We start from the raw sequence: 20,647 nt of genomic DNA on the forward strand, positions 1-20,647 counted from the left end.
TAACCCTCGCTTTCCCTGCCCCTAACGATGGGCAGCTCATTCAGCACTTGACGAGGCCGACACCGGAAACACCGCCCAGATGGTGCTTGCTGGGGCTCCGGGGCTGCGGGTTCACACTCATGGGGACACTCCAGGAAGGACTCGGTGCCCTCCCTCAGCAGTGTGGGGCGCAAGGACTAATGAACTGCAAGTCCCCAACTGCAGACGAATCAAGTGGCTCAGAGGGCTCCGGGAGGTCCACTTGGGTCACATGGTGTCCCAGACAGCACACGCGGGGCAAATTTATGGGGCAGATTCCCCAGCTGCTGTGACTCTGCTGAAGGACAGCTGGGCCCCACTCCCCTTCTCCTAGCTGTGGCTATGGGAAGGGAGGTGACCCAGTGACCTGAGTCACCTGAGCAACATCGGGGCTGCTGCGCACTGGGCAAAGAGCCCTGTGCTGGGTCTGGGTGTCCAGGGAAGCCCGGGGGTCCTGGCCCAGGAACACCCCTCAAATCAGGAGGAGGCAAACCACGGCCGCAGTCAGCAGACCCTGAATCCCAAGGAGAATTATGAGCACTGAAAAGTGAGGGCATAGTACCGGCACGGGGCTGGGGCCTTTGGAGTTATTTTTCAAAAGACACTTTTTTAGAGACTGAATGAATTATTAACCTCTCAGAGGGAAAAGGCAATTCCTGTCCACGGGAAGGTCTCAGAGGAGGACACAGAATTCTGGGCTCGAGGCTGAGGGCTTCAGGGTCCTCACCTGTGGACTGTGGGGATCCATGGTCCACAAAGAAACACCCAACTCGGCCTTGAGGCAAGACTTCACTGTTTTAAGTCTGGTTCAGGACAGTGCTGTCTGCACAGCAATGAGAGAGCATCTTCCTGTGGGTGGGGAGGCCGGGCAACTCAGGTGGCCCTGCTGCCACCAGCTCACTGACCTCAAACGGACCACTGACCCACTGCCACGGGGAAGGCCAGGAAAAGCGTTGCAAATCCCAGAGCCCCGCCTCAGAGGCAAGCAGGATTCACTTTTCCCTCCCCATCGCACAGGCCGGAGCCACGACCGCCCCACACCTGCTGCAGAGGGCCCACCGGGCCCCGCCTTTCCACTATGTGCACATGTTCATGTGTGAACACACACGCATGCACCCACGTGCACAGGCAAGGGGAACTCTCCATGCTTGAGGGAGCTGGAAGGTCCGTTTCCTCATTCTGACGATGGAGGTGGCAGTGGTGACACCCAACAGGGAGCCACTGCCATAAACAGCTGTCAGGAAGAACCTGTGCCTGGACCAACAGTGGCCTCTGCTGCTCGCCATGAGCATAGCAGCTGGGGTTAGGCCATACCCCAGCGAGGTGAGGCCGAGACAGCCCCTCGGCCTGGCACCCCCCTGCTAACTCTGCTGCACCCACTGTGGCCATGGCTCCAGGCTGCAGGGTACAGAGTTCCCCCAATCAGACGCCGCCCCCTCGGCCCCCCAGTCTGCCCACCAAGAGGGGCGCCCCTGGTCAAGGCGGAGGGGCTGCAGCCCACACTGCTCTGAACCACCAACACTGGCACCCCAAAGGCCTGGGGCACTCCACCACCAGGGGGCAGTGAAACCCGATGTGCGGCCCTTCGGCCAGGGCCACAGGCGCCCTCGAGGGCCGGGATGTGACTCCAGACAGGGCAGAGCACTGTGGCCTCCACAGCCTGCCTCTTCTTTACCATGGAACCCGGGCATCAGGAGATGGAGGCACTGGTCCTGGCCTGCCTGCATCAGGCCACCCCTGGGAGTGCAGTGCAGATGCTGCAGGGACAGACAGTCTGACAGAACCCCTAAACGGGAGGGGGGAAATACGGCAACCAGGAGGGAGAAGGAGCCCACGGGGAGGCTCCAGGATCGCGCACCCTGCCCCGACAAGCCCCCAGCACCCCTAATTGCAACACAAGACACTCTTCAGCCTGGGGGCCACCGAGCACAGCGGACGGGACAGGACAAGAGGATCCCATGGGCAGTGCCACTGTGCAGGCAGCCACCTGGAGGTCCAACTGCTGACCCTCCACCATCGCCCTGCAACCAGCAGGAGAGATTCTGTCCCCATGGACCTCAGTTTTCTCCCCTTTAAAATGGGGACACAAGAAGCTGGGGATTTAGTTCAGCGGCACAAGTGCCTGCCTTGCAAGTACATAGTCGTGAATTCGATCCCCGGTACTAGAAAAACAAAATGGGGACACGAAAGGATCTCCACAGCAGAAGGACAGGATGGCATGGTGTGCATGTGTGGTAACGCCCAGCCCATCCAAGTCCCTCCCAGGACAGGACAGCTGCAGTCACCTCCCCCATCGTTACTCATTATACAAACTCTGTTCCCTGAGCTCACTCTGCTCCCTGGGAAAGAAAATCCAAGAGCCAGGCCCAGGAAGGCCACCGAGGCTGCACACAGCTGGGACAGCAGCATCTCCACCCTGGGACGCGGGACACAGCGCTCATGGGTGCAGGCGTAGGGACGGCCCTCTCTAATCACACAGTTACATGATTTGCAACTCACTGGCCAGGGAGACCAGCAGGGGGCAGCTGGGCAAGGCCTAATGACCTCTCAGTCCCCACATAAACCTGCACCTGTTGGTTTTTGAGCCAGGGTCTCACTTTGTAGCTCATGCTTGGCTTGAACTTGCTATGCGGTCTACACTGGGGCACAGCAATCCTCCTGCCCCAGCCTCCTGAGCGCCAAGCTGAGACGTGTGTGCCAGCCACCATGCCCAGCTTCTGGGTTGTGCTTGAATTTGATAGGGAACCATGTAAGGGTCTCACCCCTGCAGGGAACAGCCTGGGGAGTCAGGGTCCGGGCTCTTTGGTTTTCTTTTTTTCAGGAGTACACAGCGAGGCCAGGAAACCCTGGCATCACAGGTAGTGGTGATGACTACAGCCAACGTCCCCACCCAGCTCCAGGCCGAGTCTCAGGCTGGCTGTGAATACGCTGCTCCCAGTGCTGGGCTATTGCCCAGCCAGAGGAGCGAGAGCCTTGGCGTGGACCATGCGGTTCTGTGTTAAAACTGCTGGTCGCCCCCAGAGATGAGAAGGGTACAGAGCCTGGCAAACCCGCAGCCAGTACAGGAACGCTGTACTGTGCCACGCTCTGCTCTCAGGACAACACCGACATCCCCGCACCCAAGGAGGTGCCGCCCAGCCACCTGCCGCCTGGCCTGCTGCCCGTCCCTTCCCAACACCCGTCCATCCCAGAGACCGCTCCTTTCTGGCCCTGCAGGTCCTGGCTCTGCAGAAAGGCTGCCCTTCTGGGCCCGGGCCTGCTGTCAGCGCCTGGGGCCCGCACCGCAGCTGCTGTGTGACAGATGTGAGCGCCAAGAGAGCTGCGGCCCCCACACCCAGAGGGGGCACCAGCCGCGGGCCTGGGCACCGGGGCAGCTGTGCCAGGTGGTGCAGTCGTCTGTGAGTAGCAACTTCAGGGCCACCTAAGGGATGTGGGGCTCAGCCAGTGTCCCCGCCACTGCCCAGTCTGCGCCCACTTCCCAGCCACGTGGGACCCTTTACTGTCAACTGCACCATCAGAAGAGAGGAAAGGAAGAGAGGAGGAGGGCAAGAGGAGGAGGAGGAAGCAGGGGCAGGAAACCAAGTCAACACTTCCCTGAACTCGGTCCCAAGACATCCAGGTTAGGGTTAGGGACGGTGAGGGGCCCTGTGTCCTCCCACCCCCACCCCAGCGGGCACCGTCACTTGCTCAGGACAGCTGGCTTCCATCTGAGACTGTCTCTGGAAATAAAGTGCACACTCCCAAGCTGGACTTTGTTGGCACTGGACCTGCTGCCCATGACGTCCCTGCAGGCCTGGGACACACTGGTCTCTAGGCCAAGGACCCGCACACCTGGCCCCACCCCAGGCCCCCGGCCCCAGCTCCCAGACCCACCTCTCCGAAGACGATCCTGGGCGGCTGCCGAGAGAGCTGCTTGATCAGCTTCACGGTGCTTTTCCACGTCCTCCCAAAGAAGTGTCGGTAGGTGATGTCAAACAGAGACATCCGCAGATGGCACTCGACCTCCGACAGCACCTCCAGTGTGCCCTAGGAGACAGCAAGGACGAGCCCTGAAGTGCGCGTGCCCTGTCACAAGCCACCGAGGACACCAGGGGCCATCCTGGCACTGAGGCACAGGCAGTGGGCATCATCCCATGGGCAGCCATCTGCAGTTCAGTCTCCATTGGTCTTGGTGAGATTAAAGTCAGAGCGCTCAGCCCTGGCTGGCCAATCAGAGCACTGATGTTCTCAGAGGCACAGACTCAGGCTTAAGATGGGCCCAGAGCCAATGAGACACAAGGGGCCAGGGCTGTGGAGATGGACACACCTGCCAGGATCAGGGCCTGCAGCTGCTGCAGCCACTCTGAAGCCAGAGGTAAGAGAAAAGAAATCTAGGTAAGATCACAAGAGCACCCAGATCTAACCATACCTGAAGCTCACGAAACACCAAGGATCTCTGTGTGAGTTAACCACAAGTAGCGGAAGCCACTTTAGTTTGTTTGGGTTTTTTTGTTTTTTGAATCATGTGCACCTAAATGAGTCCTTCCTGATATAGCCAGAAGCTCTCAAATCCTCAATTTGCCAAGATTATTTTGGGGTTGCATTAGCAAAGGAAAAGCAGCTACTGGGGGCACTGAGAAGTCAATGGCTGCAAAAACGGACACAGCAACCATAACACCAGGCTTGTGTGTACAGCGAGTTTCCGGATTGACCTCCCCGTCTTTTGTCACTGGTGATGACCAACAATGCACAGGCCTCGCCTGCACTGGCTCCCTGGCCCTCCTCTGTTCTCATTTAACAAGCATTCACTCGATGCCTACTCTGTGCCCATTCCACGCCAGGCCTGGGGACTCCAGAGGCATCATGGAGACATCGTCTCCATCTTTGTGGAGTTCACAGGAAGACCACGGGGAGAGAGGGCAGGGACGGGGTCAGGGCAGGGGACGTAGGTAGGGCAAAATCTCAGCCAGGACCCAGGAGAGCACGAGAGCCAGGTGGCCTAGTGAGCGGCCAGGTGGACAGCAGTGGGACCCAAGGGCCCACGGCAGCAGGAAGTTGGGGGACCCATGACAAGCGCACCACCTCTGCTGGGTGCGCCATTCCCTTGTTCTCTTGTTATCGATGCTCTGGCATCAGGGCCTCCCCTAGAGGAGGCCCACCTATAAGGACACTCTGTGTGTGTATGTGCATGTGTGCCACTGAGGCCTGAGCCCAGGGCCTTGGGCTGAGCTCTCCCGCTGCTCTGGAAAGGTCTTACTAAATTTCCCAGGCTGAGCTTGAATTTTTGATCTTCCTGCCTCAGCCTACCAAAGTTCTGGGATTATAAGCATGTGCCCACTGCCTAGCTTCTTTCTGCACGTTGCCCATAGCCCCGGTGAGCGTGTGAACTGTGACTTGGGCCTGGATCGCCGGCCCCTGCTCCATCCCTAGGATCCAGCCAAGCCTCCCAGGCCAGGCCCTCAGTTTCCACACCTCCTCCAGCACCTCCTCCCCTCTCCCTCTCCTGCACCCCTCACCTCCTCACCATCCCCTTGGAAGGTCACCCCAGGGAGGTCAGCCCCAGGCGGTACCCAGAGTGGTGGGCTTGGACTCTGCCCCAGAATGCCAGGCCCTCCACCTCCGCACGACTCTGGACCCAGGTCCGTGTAGCCGAGTTTCCAGCCCTGGCCTGAGTCAGATTTTCTTTCCCAAAGCGTTACCAGCCGCCCTGTCTTAGGCGCTGCTTCTGACTGTTTCCCTAGAAGCTACTTCACAATTCTCCTCGAACTCCGATGACCCGCCATCCTTTATAGGTACGCTGATGTGATGCCCACTGTCAGGGATTTCTGTGCTCCTACTGCTGAGAGGACAGACAGCTGTCCATGCCTGCCCAGTACCCTTGACTGGCGTGGGCAAGAGTTTCTAGGCCTTCCAGCAATGAATCAGGAAGCATTCCCGCCTGCTCCCAGGGTCTCTCTACGTAATTATTTCTTCCTTTAATGTGTGATGAAATCCAACATTACACTTCCAACATCTGTCAGAGACAGAATGATATTTCTTTACTCACTCGTAATACCGGAAATCTGCCTCCTTTCAGTGATCGTTCCAAAGAATCAACTTCTAATTCCTTTGCTAATATGCTCTGGTAATAATTTCTGCTCAGATATTTATCATTCCCTCTTTCTATCTAGGTTCTTGAGGAATCACTGATTTTATACCTTTCTCCTTTTCTAACATAGTTAATATAAAGCTATACATTTCCACCGAAGGGCTGCCATTATCTGTAGCTCACTATGAATTTTTATATTGTTTTTCCATGACTCTGTTCAAATTATGTTCCAATTTCTCTATGAAGTCTTCTTGGACCAAAGGGTTATTTGGCAATGGATCAGTTTCCCACTATCTGAGGATCCTCCAGCTCTGTCTGCAGGTCTTCTGGCTGGCTTCTACCTTAATACCAGGGTACCCCATAATTTCAACCCTTTTAAATGTTTTGAGACATTTCCGAAGCACACGGCCTCTCTTACTGAGTGGTCCACACACACCTGAAGAGGATGTGTAGGCCATATTCACCTGGGGGTACTTAAGAGCTGTCAATGTGGCTGACAGTGCTGTTCACACCTTTCAATTTTCTTTTTGTTTGCATGTTCTATCAACTACAGTGAGAGGGGAGGAGGAGTCTCCAGCCAAGACTGTGAATCTAACATGCGGGCCCCTTCACCTCTCCCCAGTCCTGCTCCAGCAATCAGCAGCCCAGGCCCCAGTTCTGCCCCAGGAATGGGACCTGAGATCTCAGGAGAGCTGCTAAGTGGTGACAGCGGCTCACTGTGCCCAAGCCGCAGTGACACTGGTCTATGTCCAATGCCTGCTTCGCTTCTGGGAGCCTGGCACGAGGACACATGGTAAGTGACATCCCGACTCACGGCTGGGGTCTCACCGCACCCTGTGTGCTGTCTCGGGGTAAGGACCCTCGGGGTGCGTGCCTGCTCCTGTGTCTGCTGCCGTGAAGGGTCTCAGGCGTGGGTCGTCTGAGAGGCTCCTGCAGCCTGAGGGGCAGCTCAGGTGTGGACACGGACTTGTACGCCTCCTCGATGAGCGCGCTGAGCCTGTGGGCGGGCTGCACGAGTGCCAGGGCTCGGATCCCTTCCCAGCCCCCCTCCCAGCCAGAAAATAAATAAATCAAAGGAAAAGAAACGCCCTGTATCTCCAGCCCTGCTCTTCACCTCGAAACCCACTTTGTCAGACACTGGCAAGGTCACAAGATCTTTAGCTTCAGACTTACGTGGTTTCTCTTCCATTTTTTTTTTTTTTTCTCACTTCAAGGTGCATCTCATTTCAAATAAAGAACGGACCAAGCAAAAAGCAGTGGCAAAGTTTATTTGAAAAACTAAAAGTGAAGAATGAGAGAGAAACTGGCTCTACACAGCAAGCCTGGGTCGAGTAAAAGAGGAAAAACCAAGATAAAAGGACAGCCTGGGAGCCAGGATTTAGCTCAGCGGCATAAGCGCCTGCCTTGCAAGTGCACAGTCATGAGTTCAATGCCGGTAACAAAAAATAAAGCAACCAGCCTGGAGACGGCTGGTGGGCTACTGTGAAGAACCACGATAACTTCTTCCATTTCCTCCTTCCAATTTGTTTATGTGCTTTTGTTTAAACATATTTTTAAAAAATAATATATAATGTGCTCTTAAATGCTAAGTTGTAATATGTGAGTTTGAATCAGAAATTCTACTTACAGGGCTGGAGATGTAGCTCAGGGGTGTAAGTGCCTACCTGGCAGGTGCAAGGTCATGAGTCGATCCCCAGTACCAAGAAGAAAGAAAGAAAGGAAAGAAAGAAAGAAAGAAAGAAAGAAAGAAAGAAAGAAAGAAATTCCACTTGTAGAAATTATTCTATAGGTATTTTTAAGAAGATGTAACAGAGGTTATTCATTGATGTAGCATTTATAACAGAAAAATAACTGGAAATGTCTGATCTTCATCACTAAGCATGACATGATTTGGTTCAAAAGCATCTCCCAAAAGCCTCCTGTGCTCAACAATGAAGCTCTAAGAAGACGATCACATCGGGGTGCTAAGCTCCCCAATGATTTAATCCATGGATGCATTCACACAACAAGGTTCTATTAGGAGGCAGAGCCTGATTGGAGGAAGTAGGTCACTGGGGGCGGGGCCTGACCATGTTTACTCCTAGCCCCGCCCTTCCTCTCCGCCCCCTCTCTTCCTGCTCACTCTGCTTCCTGGCTGCCATGAGGTGAGCAGCCCTCCTCCACCACCCCTTTCCGCCATGATGTTTCCCATGGGGCCGCTGGCGTGAACACAATAAAACCACCGGACCACGGACAGAAGCCTCTGAAACAGTGAGCTTTCCTTCTTTAGGTTGTTTTCCAAGGTATTTTGTCACAGTGATGGGAAGCTGACTAACTCCAAGGGCCTAGCTGAGCAAGGGAGGGTTCACCCATATAAAGACTAAATCTCTTCATCTAACAACATCACCAATTCATAAAACATATTATTAAGAATATCTTTTTAAAGAACAGGGAACAGAAAACATAGTAAACCATCACTTGTTCTTCAAAAAGGAAAAATATGTAAAGGTGTATTTAACTGTTGTATTTGCTTAGGATTTCTGGACTGTTATACAAAACTAGGTGACTCTGGCAGTACCGACAGTGGGTGCCTTGGGGACACCATGGATGATCCACTTTCTCTGTGTGTCCTTGTGAATTTTGACCTATGTGAGTGACCTTTCCAAAAAGAAAATAAAATGAGAAGGAAGCCCAGGGCCAGCAGAGCCATGTGCCCCCGACGGCTGACTGCACGCTTCGGGACGCCACTGCTCTCCCGCGGACAGGCTGCCTCCTCTTTCCTAGGCCTGCAGTGAAGATGGAATCAGGCAGCACGGCAAAGTGTGAAGAAAGAAAGCTGCCAGCAGTGCCTGAGCAGAGGGCTTGGAACGGGACCGTAGGACCATCAGTGTCTGAGTCACAGTCAACTATTTGCAGGCCAGCTCCTGCACCTTCACGTGTGTGCAGATAGCCTCCTCTGGCTACAGCAGAGGACCGGCTTGGTAAGCCATGCCCCACAAGAAATGTACCACAAGGCTGGGGATTTAGCTCAGCGGCATAAGCACCTGCCTTGCAAGCAGGCAATTGTGAGTTCAATCCCCAGTACCGATAAAAAGGAAAAAGACAAGAAAAAAAAAAAGAAACATACCACACTGATTCATGCATGCAACCCGCCATGGGGCCTCCAAGGACAGCCAACCACACGTACATCCTGCAGGAGGTAGCGAGAAGCACAGATGTGTCCAGCAGCTCATAGGTGCAGATGAATGCGGGGCCAGGAGGCACAGGCCTGTGTGCACAGGAGGCTGCGGTACCCCAAGCCACAGATGGAGCTGCCCAGGTATCCAGAGCTTTGCACCCATATCTCCCCCTTGCCTGGTGGTGCACGGGACCACCTATTGCAAGGTGTCTGACTCAGACCCTTGGAAACAGGCTCCCTGGGTTTGTACAGTGCTCCACTGTGGGCGGAAGAATCCCCCACCCAGCTGCTAAATCCCGGTCCTCCTGCTGATGGGCCGCTTTGCCTCCGGACACTGCAAAGTCCAGGCAACGGACACGGGACGACACTCGGTAGATAAGTGAAAATCAGTGGAAACCTCATCTCGGCCAACAGCAGCTGACAAGTAACAAATTTCATTACCTGCTTAGGTAGCGGCCCATCAAGCCACTTCAGGACACACTGAAATGCTGTGGATTCCTTCCAAAGCTGCCGGGCTCTCTGCGGATGCGGGGGCACAAGTGCGTTTTGGGTAAAGATCTTGTTCCAGTCACTCATTCTGCCTGCCTGATCCTCCCCTGGGCTTCGGTGTCACCTGTACCAAAGGAAGAAAAAAGACATCAGTGCCATGGCGCTCAAAATTCTCAAGTCTCACCCCCAAACCCGCTCTGCAGCCACATCCTGTGAACCCCGGCACAGCTGCCTCCCCTGGGAGATGTGCCCGCCTCCCTCCAGAGACCCCACCACCACCTTCCATGGGCGCGTAACTACACTGGCTTCACGACGAGCTTAGGGTTGGGCACCGTCTTGCTTTTTTTGTTACTGACACAAAATACTCGACACCCAGAGTTAAAGGAAGAAAGGTTTATTTGGCTCACGGTTTGTGGAGGTTCAGTTCATAGTTGGCTGCCTCTAAGGTAGGGCAGCACAGTAGAGGGGCATCACAGATGAGAAACAGTCCACAGCAGAGCAGGGCAGGCAGAAGCAGCAAGCAGCACGAGTGACCCCTTCTGTCCCTTATATTTTATCCAGGCACCAGCCCTTAATCCTAGAATCACGCTGTGAATCAATTCCAGCATCACATCCTTGATCCAGCCACCTCCAAAGCAACCCACCTATGACCACAAGGCTTTGAGGGGGTCATCCAGACATGACCTGTAACAGCACACCAGGACACAAAGAGTGGCAACCCTACTCCAGGGCTGTCTTGGGGTCTAGATAGCATCGTCCAGTCAGCACCAAGGAAACACAAATCTCAGAGCCTCTGCTGGCTCTGTTCAGAGAGGGGAACATGGCCCTTGGAGAGAAATGGTCAGTCTGACATTGCCAGGGGCCACCTTGTAAGCAGCTACCAGAGGTGCTCATCCAAAAGAGAGAACAAAAGCAGGAGCCAGGGCCAGTGGGCCCAGGAGTCCCCCAAAAGCCAGCCACTGAGGACAACTCAGCTTCAAAGGACCCGGCCTAGGGTGCCACCTGTCCCCTTCCAGCCAGACAGGATCCCCATGTCCCCTGGACTTTCACTGGGCTGGCACGGATTGCAACCTTGGACTTGGACCTGGACCTTCACCTCATAGAGACATGGCAGCGGGGCAACCAGAACAGCGACTCTCTCCCAAAGCGTTCCCGGGGCCCCACAAGGACAGCTCCAGCTCCTACAGAGCAGCTGGGGGAGGCATCCCCATCAAGGTCATTACTATCCACCATCCGAGACTCCAGGAAGACTGTAAAGTCCTGCCACCTCGGCAGCTGGGTATGCACACACAGACTCTGCGTGATAGCTTGGGAAATGCAGAAAACACAGCCACCAAAGAAGCTTTGTGACAGGGCTGCCTGCGAACACACACTTCCTGATCATCTATCAACACATCTGACTGAGAATGATGGAGAGGCCTGGGTCCTTGTTGACACTCTGTCCACTGTGAGGAGCCCGGCAGCTCCCTGCTTCAGGACTTTGTTGATGACGTGGGCGGTGACAGAACAAACTCAATCTTCAGAAGCTGTACTTGAGGGGCTCAGGGACTGGAGGGGCCACGTAACTCCTTGAACCAGGATGCTCCAGGTAATGGTGTGTGACAATAGAGAGCACAGCATGGGACACTGCGCATGGCGAGTCTTCCAGGAACCACTGTGTGCAGGAGCACTGGGCCTGCGAAGGGACTTCCCTAATGTGGGCGACAACAGGTGCCTTCCACGTTGCCACTGAAACGGCACAGAAGCACATGGGGACCCAAATGTTTGAAAGTATCAGCAAAAATGCAAGACCACCCCCCTCTGTGCCAATTTTTGTGTTCTGGAAAATGCAGCTTTTCACTTTTCAGAAAGTTTTTTTTTAATGTTGCACTTTTAAACAAATTTGTGTTTCTCACTTTTGATTTCCAATACAGCCACCACTCACATAAGTAAAATTCCTTGGGTTCCTCAGTAACTTTCTTTAAAAGTAGAGGGGTCTGAGACCCCAAGTCTGAGGGGTCAGGGGAGTGCAGTATGTGGGGAGTGGCCAGCACATGCCAGCCAGCCTGAGGTGCCCCCCACAACTCCAAGGACCTTGGCCCAGGGTCTTGCCTCCCCTGAAAGGTACCCTTTGGAGGACCAGAGCCAGCCCGCTGGCTTGGGACATGGCTAGCACACAGGCTTGCTGGGTTTTCTTGTTCACTGTGGGCTGCTGTGTCTCAGCACCCCCCATCCTGTGGGCGGAGTCTCACCATATTCCCTGCATAGTGTCAGAGAACTGGTGGCCCCCAAAGAGCCACGAAAGACAAAGTCTGCCTGGGGACTCAGCCCAGCTGCCCACCCTGCTGTGTGCCCAGAGCTGTCTAGGTCTGGCCAGCCAGAACCCCATGGCTCCCTGGGCACCACAGAGGCTGGGAGGAGGAGATGCCCAGGATTGTGAGGAGGGGGGCAGGAGCAGCCAACAGAACAGATGCAGACCCCACGGCAGGGATGGCTGAGGGCAGGCAGTCCCCTCTGCCACCAAAGCAATGTCCATCACCAAATGCCTCGGAAGCTACTCTCCTCCTCCCACAGCTCAATAGTGGCCTCCACTGATGTCCTCTTATCCTCTGTAATGTGATTAACACAGGTCCTTGAGATGCAGATTGCCCTAGCACAGGGGTCCTTAGGACACACATGCAGGAGGTGTCAGAAAGGAGCCAAGTACAACAGACACAGCCTGGAGCCAAGGGATGCAGGGGCTCTGGAAACCAGAGAAAGGAACAGCCGCTCCCCTAGAGGCTCCAAAAGGGACCTGCCCTGCCCAAGCCTGTGACTAACCCAAAGAGACTGAATCTGAACCTCATTAACTGGAAAAGAATAAATCTGTGTTACCTCAAGGCACCTATGTTCCCGGGATTCTGTTGACAGCAGCCCCAGGAAACTCAGAGAATTGTCCACAACCTGCACCCACAACTCAGAGAATTGTCCACAACCTGCACCCACAAGTGGCCAGACCACATGCACCCAGAGGGCACCTTCTCCAGCAGGGCCTCCCAGACAACCCTGGGGCCCAGCACCCTGGCTCACAAGGCCCCAGGGCTGCTGCTGGTCACAGCACTGATCACCTGATAGCCAGCCTTTGGCAGAAGGAATCTTGAGCCTCCTAAACCTAGTGCCTTGCTCACTGAACTCTGTAAACAGCCACAACCTCCAACAAGCCTCGGTTGGGGTGGCCCTTGGGCTTTATTGGGTTATCTTCCCGAAGCAATGCTGTCTTCAGGGTACCCTTCATGAAGAAATGGAGCCGGAGGTGCACCTACCCACTTCCTGTTGCTGGAAGGAGGGCTGTCCCCACAGGGTCATCCAGCCTCCTACTCACCAGCTCTCAGTGCCACCTCCCACCAGCAGATGCTGCTCAAGAGCAAGCCTTGCCCTGCCCCTCCAGCCACAGCAGGCCCAGGCTGGGGAGGAAGGTGTACTTCTGCAAGGCCTGGACCTCTCAGGGAATCCCTGAACAGAACAGGACAGTGTCTCAGGGTTGACACCTGGGTCACACCAGGGTGAGCTCCTATGCAGCCAGGGGCTATTACCCCACCCCGCCCAGCCCACCCCATCTCCTTAGGGTGAGTGTGGGTCCCTACCTTCACCTGATCGCCCACCCGGCCACCTACAGAGAAGTCACACATGCACAGGGCGGGGCATTTAACGATGTCCTGGAAGATCATGAACTCTGCAGGAAGAACCCCCCAGTGATTAAATAGGAATGCCCTGGAGAAAGGCAGAAGGTCATCGGACACTGAACATAGAAAGGGACCCATGCTTTAAGGAGTCCTAGAATGGGCTCTCCAGGGGAAAAAAAGAAGGGGCATCAGTTTTTACTAAGCCCCTGAGTGAGCCAGGGACTCAGACATTTCTATAATTATCATTCCAACAACTTAAATAACACCACTGAGACTCAGGTTCTGTGGCCATCCAGTGGTGACCACCTAACACTGTCCAACTATGCCACCCCAATCCTGATCCCGGCCAACAGACCAAGAGAAGCCAAGGGAGATGAGACGCCGAAGGGAGGGTGGCAGAAGTCATAGTGGCAGGCTGGGGGAGGAGCCTAGGGATCAGACCGGTTATCAGTCCTCCCAGGTGCAGGAGAGAGGTTCTCCTCCCTGCCTGTATTGTTCCAACCTACAAATGAGGACTGTGAAGTCTCCTGGGGTCTTCAAGTCTACAAACGTTGAACAAATAATAACGAAATACAAGCACCTATCTCATGCCAGACACGGGAAGACTTTCAAAGGCCCCAACTCCAAGAAGCGGAAACTCCAGTCTGGAGAAAAAACCTTAGAGCAAGGGTAAGCCAGACAACACGAAGCCGGACCCAAATCCCCTCCAGGAAAAAGGCGGGGACCAGACCGCCAAAGACAGACCAGCAAGGCTTAAATCACACACACGCACAAGTACACACACTGGATCCCGGGGGGAGGGAGGAGGAGGCAGCTGCCCAGCGAAGCCTTCTTGCCAAGAAGACTGGGACGTTTGGTGTGCCTGAGACCTGGGCAATAGGGGAGTCTGGGCCGTGTGCCTTTCCTTCACTTAACCCTGCACCACGCAGCAGACAAGCGCGCTGTTCCCGCAGGATGTGCGGAGCAGCGGGGCCAGGACAGCGCACCCCTGAAAGCTGTGCCAGAGACCATTTCACCGCTGTCCCCAACACTCCTCCTCCTCCCACCGCACGCGTGGGACCCACTGCCTTCGCGGACTTCCATAGGCCTCGCGCGCCCCGGCCCCAGCGCAGGGTCAGACGCGGGAGAGCGGCAGTGGCAGGCCGCCCAATCTAGGCGAGTCAGCGGGCCAGTCCTGCGCGAGGTAGGCGGGATGGGAAGGGCCGCGGGGTGCGTGGAGGGCCGCAGAGGCGCCGGGAAAGGATGCGTAAGAACGAGACTGGGGCAGGACACCACTGGCCCCGCCGGCCCCACTAGCGCCCCTTCCGCCTGGGATTCGGGGCTCCAGGGGCTCAGGGGTCAGCAGTCAAGAGGCGCGGAGGGGGGGGAAACCCGAAGGAGCCCAGGACGCCCAACGACGTGGGCCACCCCAATCACCGGGGTGGGTGGTTGCGACCTGGGCCCGGTCTCACTCCGTATCCCTCACCCCGCCACCACAGCGCCCGGCAGACTCAAGTGTTCATGTAGCGCTGGGCCAAATCCCACCCCAGGACAGCGAGGCCTAGCTGACTACGTCGCCCCGGCGTCCCCACGCCGCGTCGGTCTCCCCCACGGCGCCAGCCCACTTGGTTGCGCCCACCGCCGTCCACGTTACCTAGGAGACGGGCCCGCAGCACAGAGCAGAGAGCACCAAGGCCCACGCTTTCCAAGAAGTCCCCGCAGCACCAGGATCCAAAGGTTCAGTGTTCAGTGCCGGACGGAGACCACAGGCCTCAAAGCCCTCCTGATCAAAGAGTGCACCCGGCCCGCTGCCAACCGCGACAGGAGCCTCCGACCGCGGCGCGGGCTCTCAGGCCGGGAACCCGCCCCGCGTCTCTCTTGTCGTCTGGGTCCCGGAGCCAATCAGAGCCAGAGTCCAGGGACTCCGCTCCTTGAGCATCAGCCTATAGGCGCAGCGGCGGGCCCGTCCTGATTTGCATGGACGACAAACGTTCCACCAATGAGGATTGACTGACATGAGAGCTAGTCAATAAGAAGCTCCTAGAGGCGTGGCCGCAGGCGTCCCACGAGGTGAAGATGCTGCGGGCGGAACCTGCAGGAGCGAGCGGGATTCGGGGGCGCTAAAGTCGCTGGGGCCGGGCGGGAAGGAAGATCTGGAGCGGGGCGCAGGATCCGGAGCTGGAGCCCCCAGGTGAGTGCAGGGGGAGACCCCAGGGGGCCGCGATGCTCAAGTACCCGCGTCCCGAGATCGGTATCGGGCGTCATGGTCCCTCTCCGACTGTCTTTCCGGCCCTGCCTCCGCCGCCGTCCTCACCTCCTCTCCAGCCCCCTCACCTCCTGCTCCACTGTCTCCCTTCCCCCATCGCATCTTCCCGCTGTTTCCCCGCCGTCCCACTTGACCTCGCAGCTTGCATCCCCGACCCCAGCCTCAAACTTCAACCCCAGCCTGTGTCTCCCCGCACCCCCGCCTCTGCGGTCCCCAACCTTACCTCCCCTTCCCCGCACCTTTCCCGTCCCCCTCCTGGCCTCTGCGCAGCCCTGGCTCTCCGTGCCGGTCTTCCGCACTTCTCTCCCGCCTGCTCCTTGGTGCATCCTTCCGGCTCGCCGCCTGCCCCCATGGCCCTCCGGTCCCTGACCCCATCCTGTCACCCGTTCTGCCTTCCGCCCGTGCCCTGACACGAAGCGCTTCCCCACCTCCCTACCTGCTGCTGCTCCTGCGGGATGCAGGGCACAGGCTGCTGCACCGCTCCCTGCTGCAGTGCCAGCGACCGGGCGCACCTGCCCACCTGCCCGCCCTCCCATTGGGCACATCCAGCTTGCTCCTCCTAGCATTTGTCCTGGGGAGACTCCCGCAGGGGCCCCTGGAGCATCCTGCGGTCTCCAAGTGCAAAGCCCCTCAGCACCCTTCCCTGCCTCCTTCCCTGGCCACCATCTCCCTCCCCACCCCACCCCCACTTTCTGTTCAGCCTCACTTTGTGATTCAGCATTTTTGGGGTTGGTAACTTTTTTTGCTTCCGGGCATGATAGGGACCCGTCTGAAGGCAGGTGTTTTGAGCCTTGATATTAGCAGGGTCACCTTCAAAACCGGACCTGAGCTGCCTGTTTGGGAGGGGAGCCAGAGCAGGGACCCGGCAGTGGGGGTTACCTTTTCCTCCCATCGCTTTGCCTGCCTTGGTTGAACCGCTTCCAAGGGGAGATGACATAAGTAATAGCTCTTGGAGAAATGAGCTGTTAGCATTTATGGAAATTAACACATCCACATCCCAGGAGCAAGAACACCAAGTTCAGGCCACAGCTGTCCCTGTCTGTCACTTCACGATTTCTTTTCTCTGCAACTTCTCCCCTTCAAAATGCCAGCGCCCCCCAACCCATGCCAAGAGCAAGCTTCCACTCTGTCCACGAAGCCGCATTAAGCCCTGCGCTGCAGGGTTTGGGGACCTGCGTGTGGAGAGTCGCATTTCTCCACCTGATTCTCTCTTGGCAGAGGTGTCTGTCCACTGCAGAGCCCAGGCTCACATGCAGCTTCTGGGCTCCCGACCCTGGGCTTTCACAGTGCTGGGCCCCCCGGGTGCAGTCGGCTCCCCAGGTCCTGTTCAGCCTCTCTGGGGATGCTGTCCAAGTCTACATGGGCCTCGTGGCACCTGGAATGTACCCCAAAGGTTTCCCATATAAAACTGAGGTCCATCCTTTTCCTCTTTCCTATGCTAGCCTATTAATAAATGCCTTCACGTGCGCCGATCCAGACTGGGACTGAGCCATCAGGACCCAGGACTGAGCCAGGCAGTGGCCGGGGGACTAATGTAGAAAAACTTGAACTCTGTTGCGTGTGTTTATAGCGCTCAAAGCCTGTATGGGTCTGGATGCGACCCTGGATGGGAGGAAGCATCCACGAGCCCCTGTCCTTTGGAGATGGGGTGAGGTGAGATTCAGGCCGGGAGTGCCGGGTTGCCCCCAAGGACGGGGGCTCCTGCAGTGGGCCCCGGTGGGCCTGCAGTTCAGGGAGGCTTCGTTTCTTTCCTTCGCTCCTTTCCTTTTTGTGTCAAATGATTTGGGAAACGCGTGACACTGAGGTTTGGCTGGGCAGTTTGGGGGCAGGGCAAGGAGGGTCCCTGTGTTTGTTGGTGCCTGAGCATGGCAACTGGGCACATGGTCTGTCTTATAGGGAAGCCCGCTGCGCTGTTAGGCCGCTGGGAACACATTTCGGTCGGTGTTCACAAACGCTTGGTGAGCAGCATGTGTTTGGACCTTGGCTGAATTCTGTGATCATGATGTCACCAAAAGTCCCAGAGGCCAAGCCTTTTTCTGAGTTCCTGAAAAAGAAGATAGCACAGCAGGCAGTGGTGGCAGCATCTAAGAAAGGTTGACTTTGGAGGTAGCCAGGGCCAAGGACCCCACTACTGTCCTGCGCCCTCTCTCAGACCTCAGCATGAGGTCTCGCCTCATAGGGCAGAAGACCCCAAAGCTGCAAGGGGCCTGCTTCTGCAGCCATCAGAATGGCAGTGGTTCCTCCGGGCCACACACAGGCAGCGAGGGGCTGGCACAACCCATGCTGTCCACTTATCTGGACTCAGCGGAAGCCAACACCCCAAGGATGTGACCCTTTTATGAGGTGACCCTGTTGAGGGATCACTGACATTCCCAGAAGCAGCCGGCAGCCTCAGCTGTGTCTGAGCCCGGGAAAGGGCTGTTGGGAGAGAGGAAGGTGCCAGTAACCATGGAGAATTCTCAGACTCCGATCCCACCTGGCCTGGCTGGCCCTGGTGCAGGGGTATCATTCATGGCCATCAGGCAGGTGTCCAGAGGCCCTGGGTAAGAGTAGGTAGAGGGGGACTTCTGGAGGAACAAGCACACGGGAGCCACAATTCCGACCTTGCTTTGTGTCAGGGCTTTTATATAGGCCTCCCTGGGAAACTGAGGCAGTAATAGCAACACACACCCCAGCCTGCCAGCTGGTGAAGGCACCTTTGTAATGCTCCTCCCCTGCCAGGACTCAGGCAGGTGCCCACTGTGCGGTGCAGATGAGCTCCAGGTGACCCTCCAGGCTCGGTGCTCTGCTCGATGTGTAGCCCTGAGCAGGTGCTGGATCCCGGTATCCTTCACCACATCCTGGCCGCCTTCCCCTCCCGTTCCATGAGCATTTCCAAGTTCCTAACTCTTACCCCGCCAGACGGGCACTCAAGAGTCCCTGGCCCTGCTCTGCTAAGCGCTTAGCCCCAGAGACCCGGGAGTGCGCTGTGTGGGGCTGCGTGTGTCACTTGTCACAGAGCCTTACACCCCACCCTTCTGCCTGCCGGGCCACCCAGCTTTTCTCTTTCCAGCCATGGGAAAGATGGCTTGAAGAGGAACTGTTTTGAGCTATGCAGATAAAACAGGATTGGGAGAGGCGGGAATTGCAGAGAAAAGGTGGGGATCATTCCCTCATTTCCCACGCAATGCATGGACTCCCCCATTATATGGGTTCTCCTCACCATGACCTTGCTGAGTGGTTGGAACTCAGCAATGAATTGTTGCTGTAATAAGATACCCAAGACTCGGCCATTTATAGAGAAGAAGAGTTTGGCTCATAGCTCTAGAGGCTGAGAGGTGCAGAACACCATGCTGGCCATTTGGGTCACAGCACAGCATAAGATGCCCGTGTGTCACTTGATAAACGCACCCATGCTATCCAGAGATACTGACCCTCGTGACCTCACCGAATCATAGTCACCTCCCCAAAATCCTTCTTCTCCAGAAGCCACCCACATAGGCATGGAGGGATTTGGCTTCCAACCCATGCAATCTGGGGACACCTTCGAACCACAGCCCCACACGCACAGTTCTTCCCCTATCTCCACACCAGATTCGAGACAAGCCAGCACGCCGCCTGCCTCAGGGACCGTTTTCCCAGTGGAAGAGCCATTTCCTGGGTGCTGTGGGTCACAAGCCTTGTCACTAGCCTACGTCAGCCAAGTGGCTTTGACCACCCTTTACCAAGAATGGCAGAGCAGCACTGTCCTTCCAGGAGAGTCCAATCCCCGCCAGTGCCCTCTCAGATCCCACCTAAGACCCCAAAATAGAGCTCAGTGGCTGAGGTTTCCTGAGTTGGTTCAGGAGTCTACTCATGGGGTCTGGGATGGCCTGGAAGAACCCTGCCAATCATTTGCAGGGGGAGAGACCAGAGGGGACCCCCAGAGTCATCCCCCAGCCTGGACTCAATGGGCACAGTGGCTTCCAGCAGCCTTTCCTTCCTGTCCCTTCTAGATGCAATAACAGGATGCTGGACAAGGAGATTCAGATGGAAGCCATTTCAGTAGAAAATAAACTTAAATCTACGACACTATTTAAAACCTGCGAATGCCAGTGAGGAGTAAAGGCCTTTGTGGCTGACATTTGAAGGGCCAGTGACAAGCAAAGGCCACCCAGCTGTAGCCTTGAGACAGAGTCAGTAAAGGCATGCAGTCACTGCAGAGAAACTGGGCAGGGGAGTGGGGATGTTTGACGTAGACCTGGCAGACAGACAGGACTGTGATGGGCAGAGGGGGAAGAGACAAGGACACAGAGGGGGTACCAGGAGCAAAGAGGGGAGCCCCGGAGGCTCCCGACTTCCTGGAAGGAAGCAGGGCAGAGAAGGGGCTCCCAGGCCAGAAGCATCTCTGGAGCCAGACCCCCCTGCTGGCTGTGCACGTGGGCACTGAGAAGGCAGGGCTGGATGTGGGGTAATGGCTGATCGCTGGTGACTGCTGGCAGTGGACAAAGCCACCTGGGCATTAGGGACAAGAGTAAGGAGTAGAAGACACCGGAAGGAAGGCTGCAGGTGCAGGACTCAGGGGAGACAGAGGTCAAGATGGAAGGTCAAGAGTTATTAACTGCCCCGGCAGAGCACTGTGCTGTGCAAGCAGGAAGGAGCAGAATCCCCTACAGACGACTGCCTGCTTTCTTCTTGGGGTCAGCTCCTCGCTTCTTACCAGACCTGCAGCTCAGGGCAGCTTTCCTAAGTGGAGGTCCCCGAGCCAGGACACCAAGAAGCCAGGACCCAAAGCCACTCTCGGCTGCCTGCGTGACTCATGAGGAATTTGACAAATCAAGAAAGGAAAGGATATGGACCAGTCACGCCAGTTACTGGGAAGCCGAGGAAGGAGAATCCAAGTTCAAAGCCAGGCCTGCCTCGGCAACTTTAACCGCACCGAGTCTCAAAGTAAAATTCAAAAACAAGGCCCGGAAGACCCCTGGCTTCACTCAGCAGTCCCGCAGCAAGTGAGGGGCGGCAGATTACACTCTAGGGGTAGCAGGCCACAGAGAAAGACAGTGGCAGTCACC

At 56.3% G+C, this 20,647-nt stretch overlaps 2 protein-coding genes across 17 annotated transcripts in view; one reads left to right on the forward strand and one right to left on the reverse strand.

Moving 5' to 3' along the window:
• The window catches only part of Nphp4 (nephrocystin 4), an 88,496-nt gene extending 71,958 nt beyond the window's left edge, over positions 1 to 16,538 (reverse strand). For 11 of the 13 annotated variants that reach the window (XR_010042880.1, XR_010042878.1, XR_010042879.1 and 8 more), the window contains exons 1-3: positions 15,006 to 15,180; positions 9,684 to 9,855; positions 3,892 to 4,044 (exon numbers count right to left, since the gene is read on the reverse strand). Coding sequence is in view for 9 of the 13 variants with exons in the window: in XM_063235375.1 (XP_063091445.1) it covers positions 3,892 to 4,044; positions 9,684 to 9,818 (288 nt within the window). In the remaining 4 variants the exon portion in view is untranslated. Of the gene's footprint in view, positions 1 to 3,891; positions 4,045 to 9,683; positions 9,856 to 15,005; positions 15,181 to 16,053; positions 16,232 to 16,496 lie in introns of those variants that run through there. The other 2 variants (XM_063235377.1, XM_063235376.1) reach the window with 2 other exon arrangements.
• The window catches only part of Kcnab2 (potassium voltage-gated channel subfamily A regulatory beta subunit 2), a 70,945-nt gene continuing 65,673 nt past the window's right edge, over positions 15,376 to 20,647 (forward strand). For 2 of the 4 annotated variants that reach the window (XM_063235389.1, XM_063235390.1), the window contains exon 1: positions 15,378 to 15,542. The gene's annotated coding sequence lies outside the window, so the exon portion shown is untranslated. Of the gene's footprint in view, positions 15,543 to 20,647 lie in introns of all 4 variants that reach the window. The other 2 variants (XM_063235388.1, XM_063235387.1) reach the window with 2 other exon arrangements.

The sequence above is a fragment of the Cavia porcellus genome, unplaced genomic scaffold (genome assembly GCF_034190915.1).
Source record: "Cavia porcellus strain 051 isolate PalLab524CR breed Dunkin Hartley unplaced genomic scaffold, mCavPor4.1 scaffold_25, whole genome shotgun sequence".
NCBI classification, from domain to species: Eukaryota; Metazoa; Chordata; class Mammalia; order Rodentia; family Caviidae; genus Cavia; species Cavia porcellus.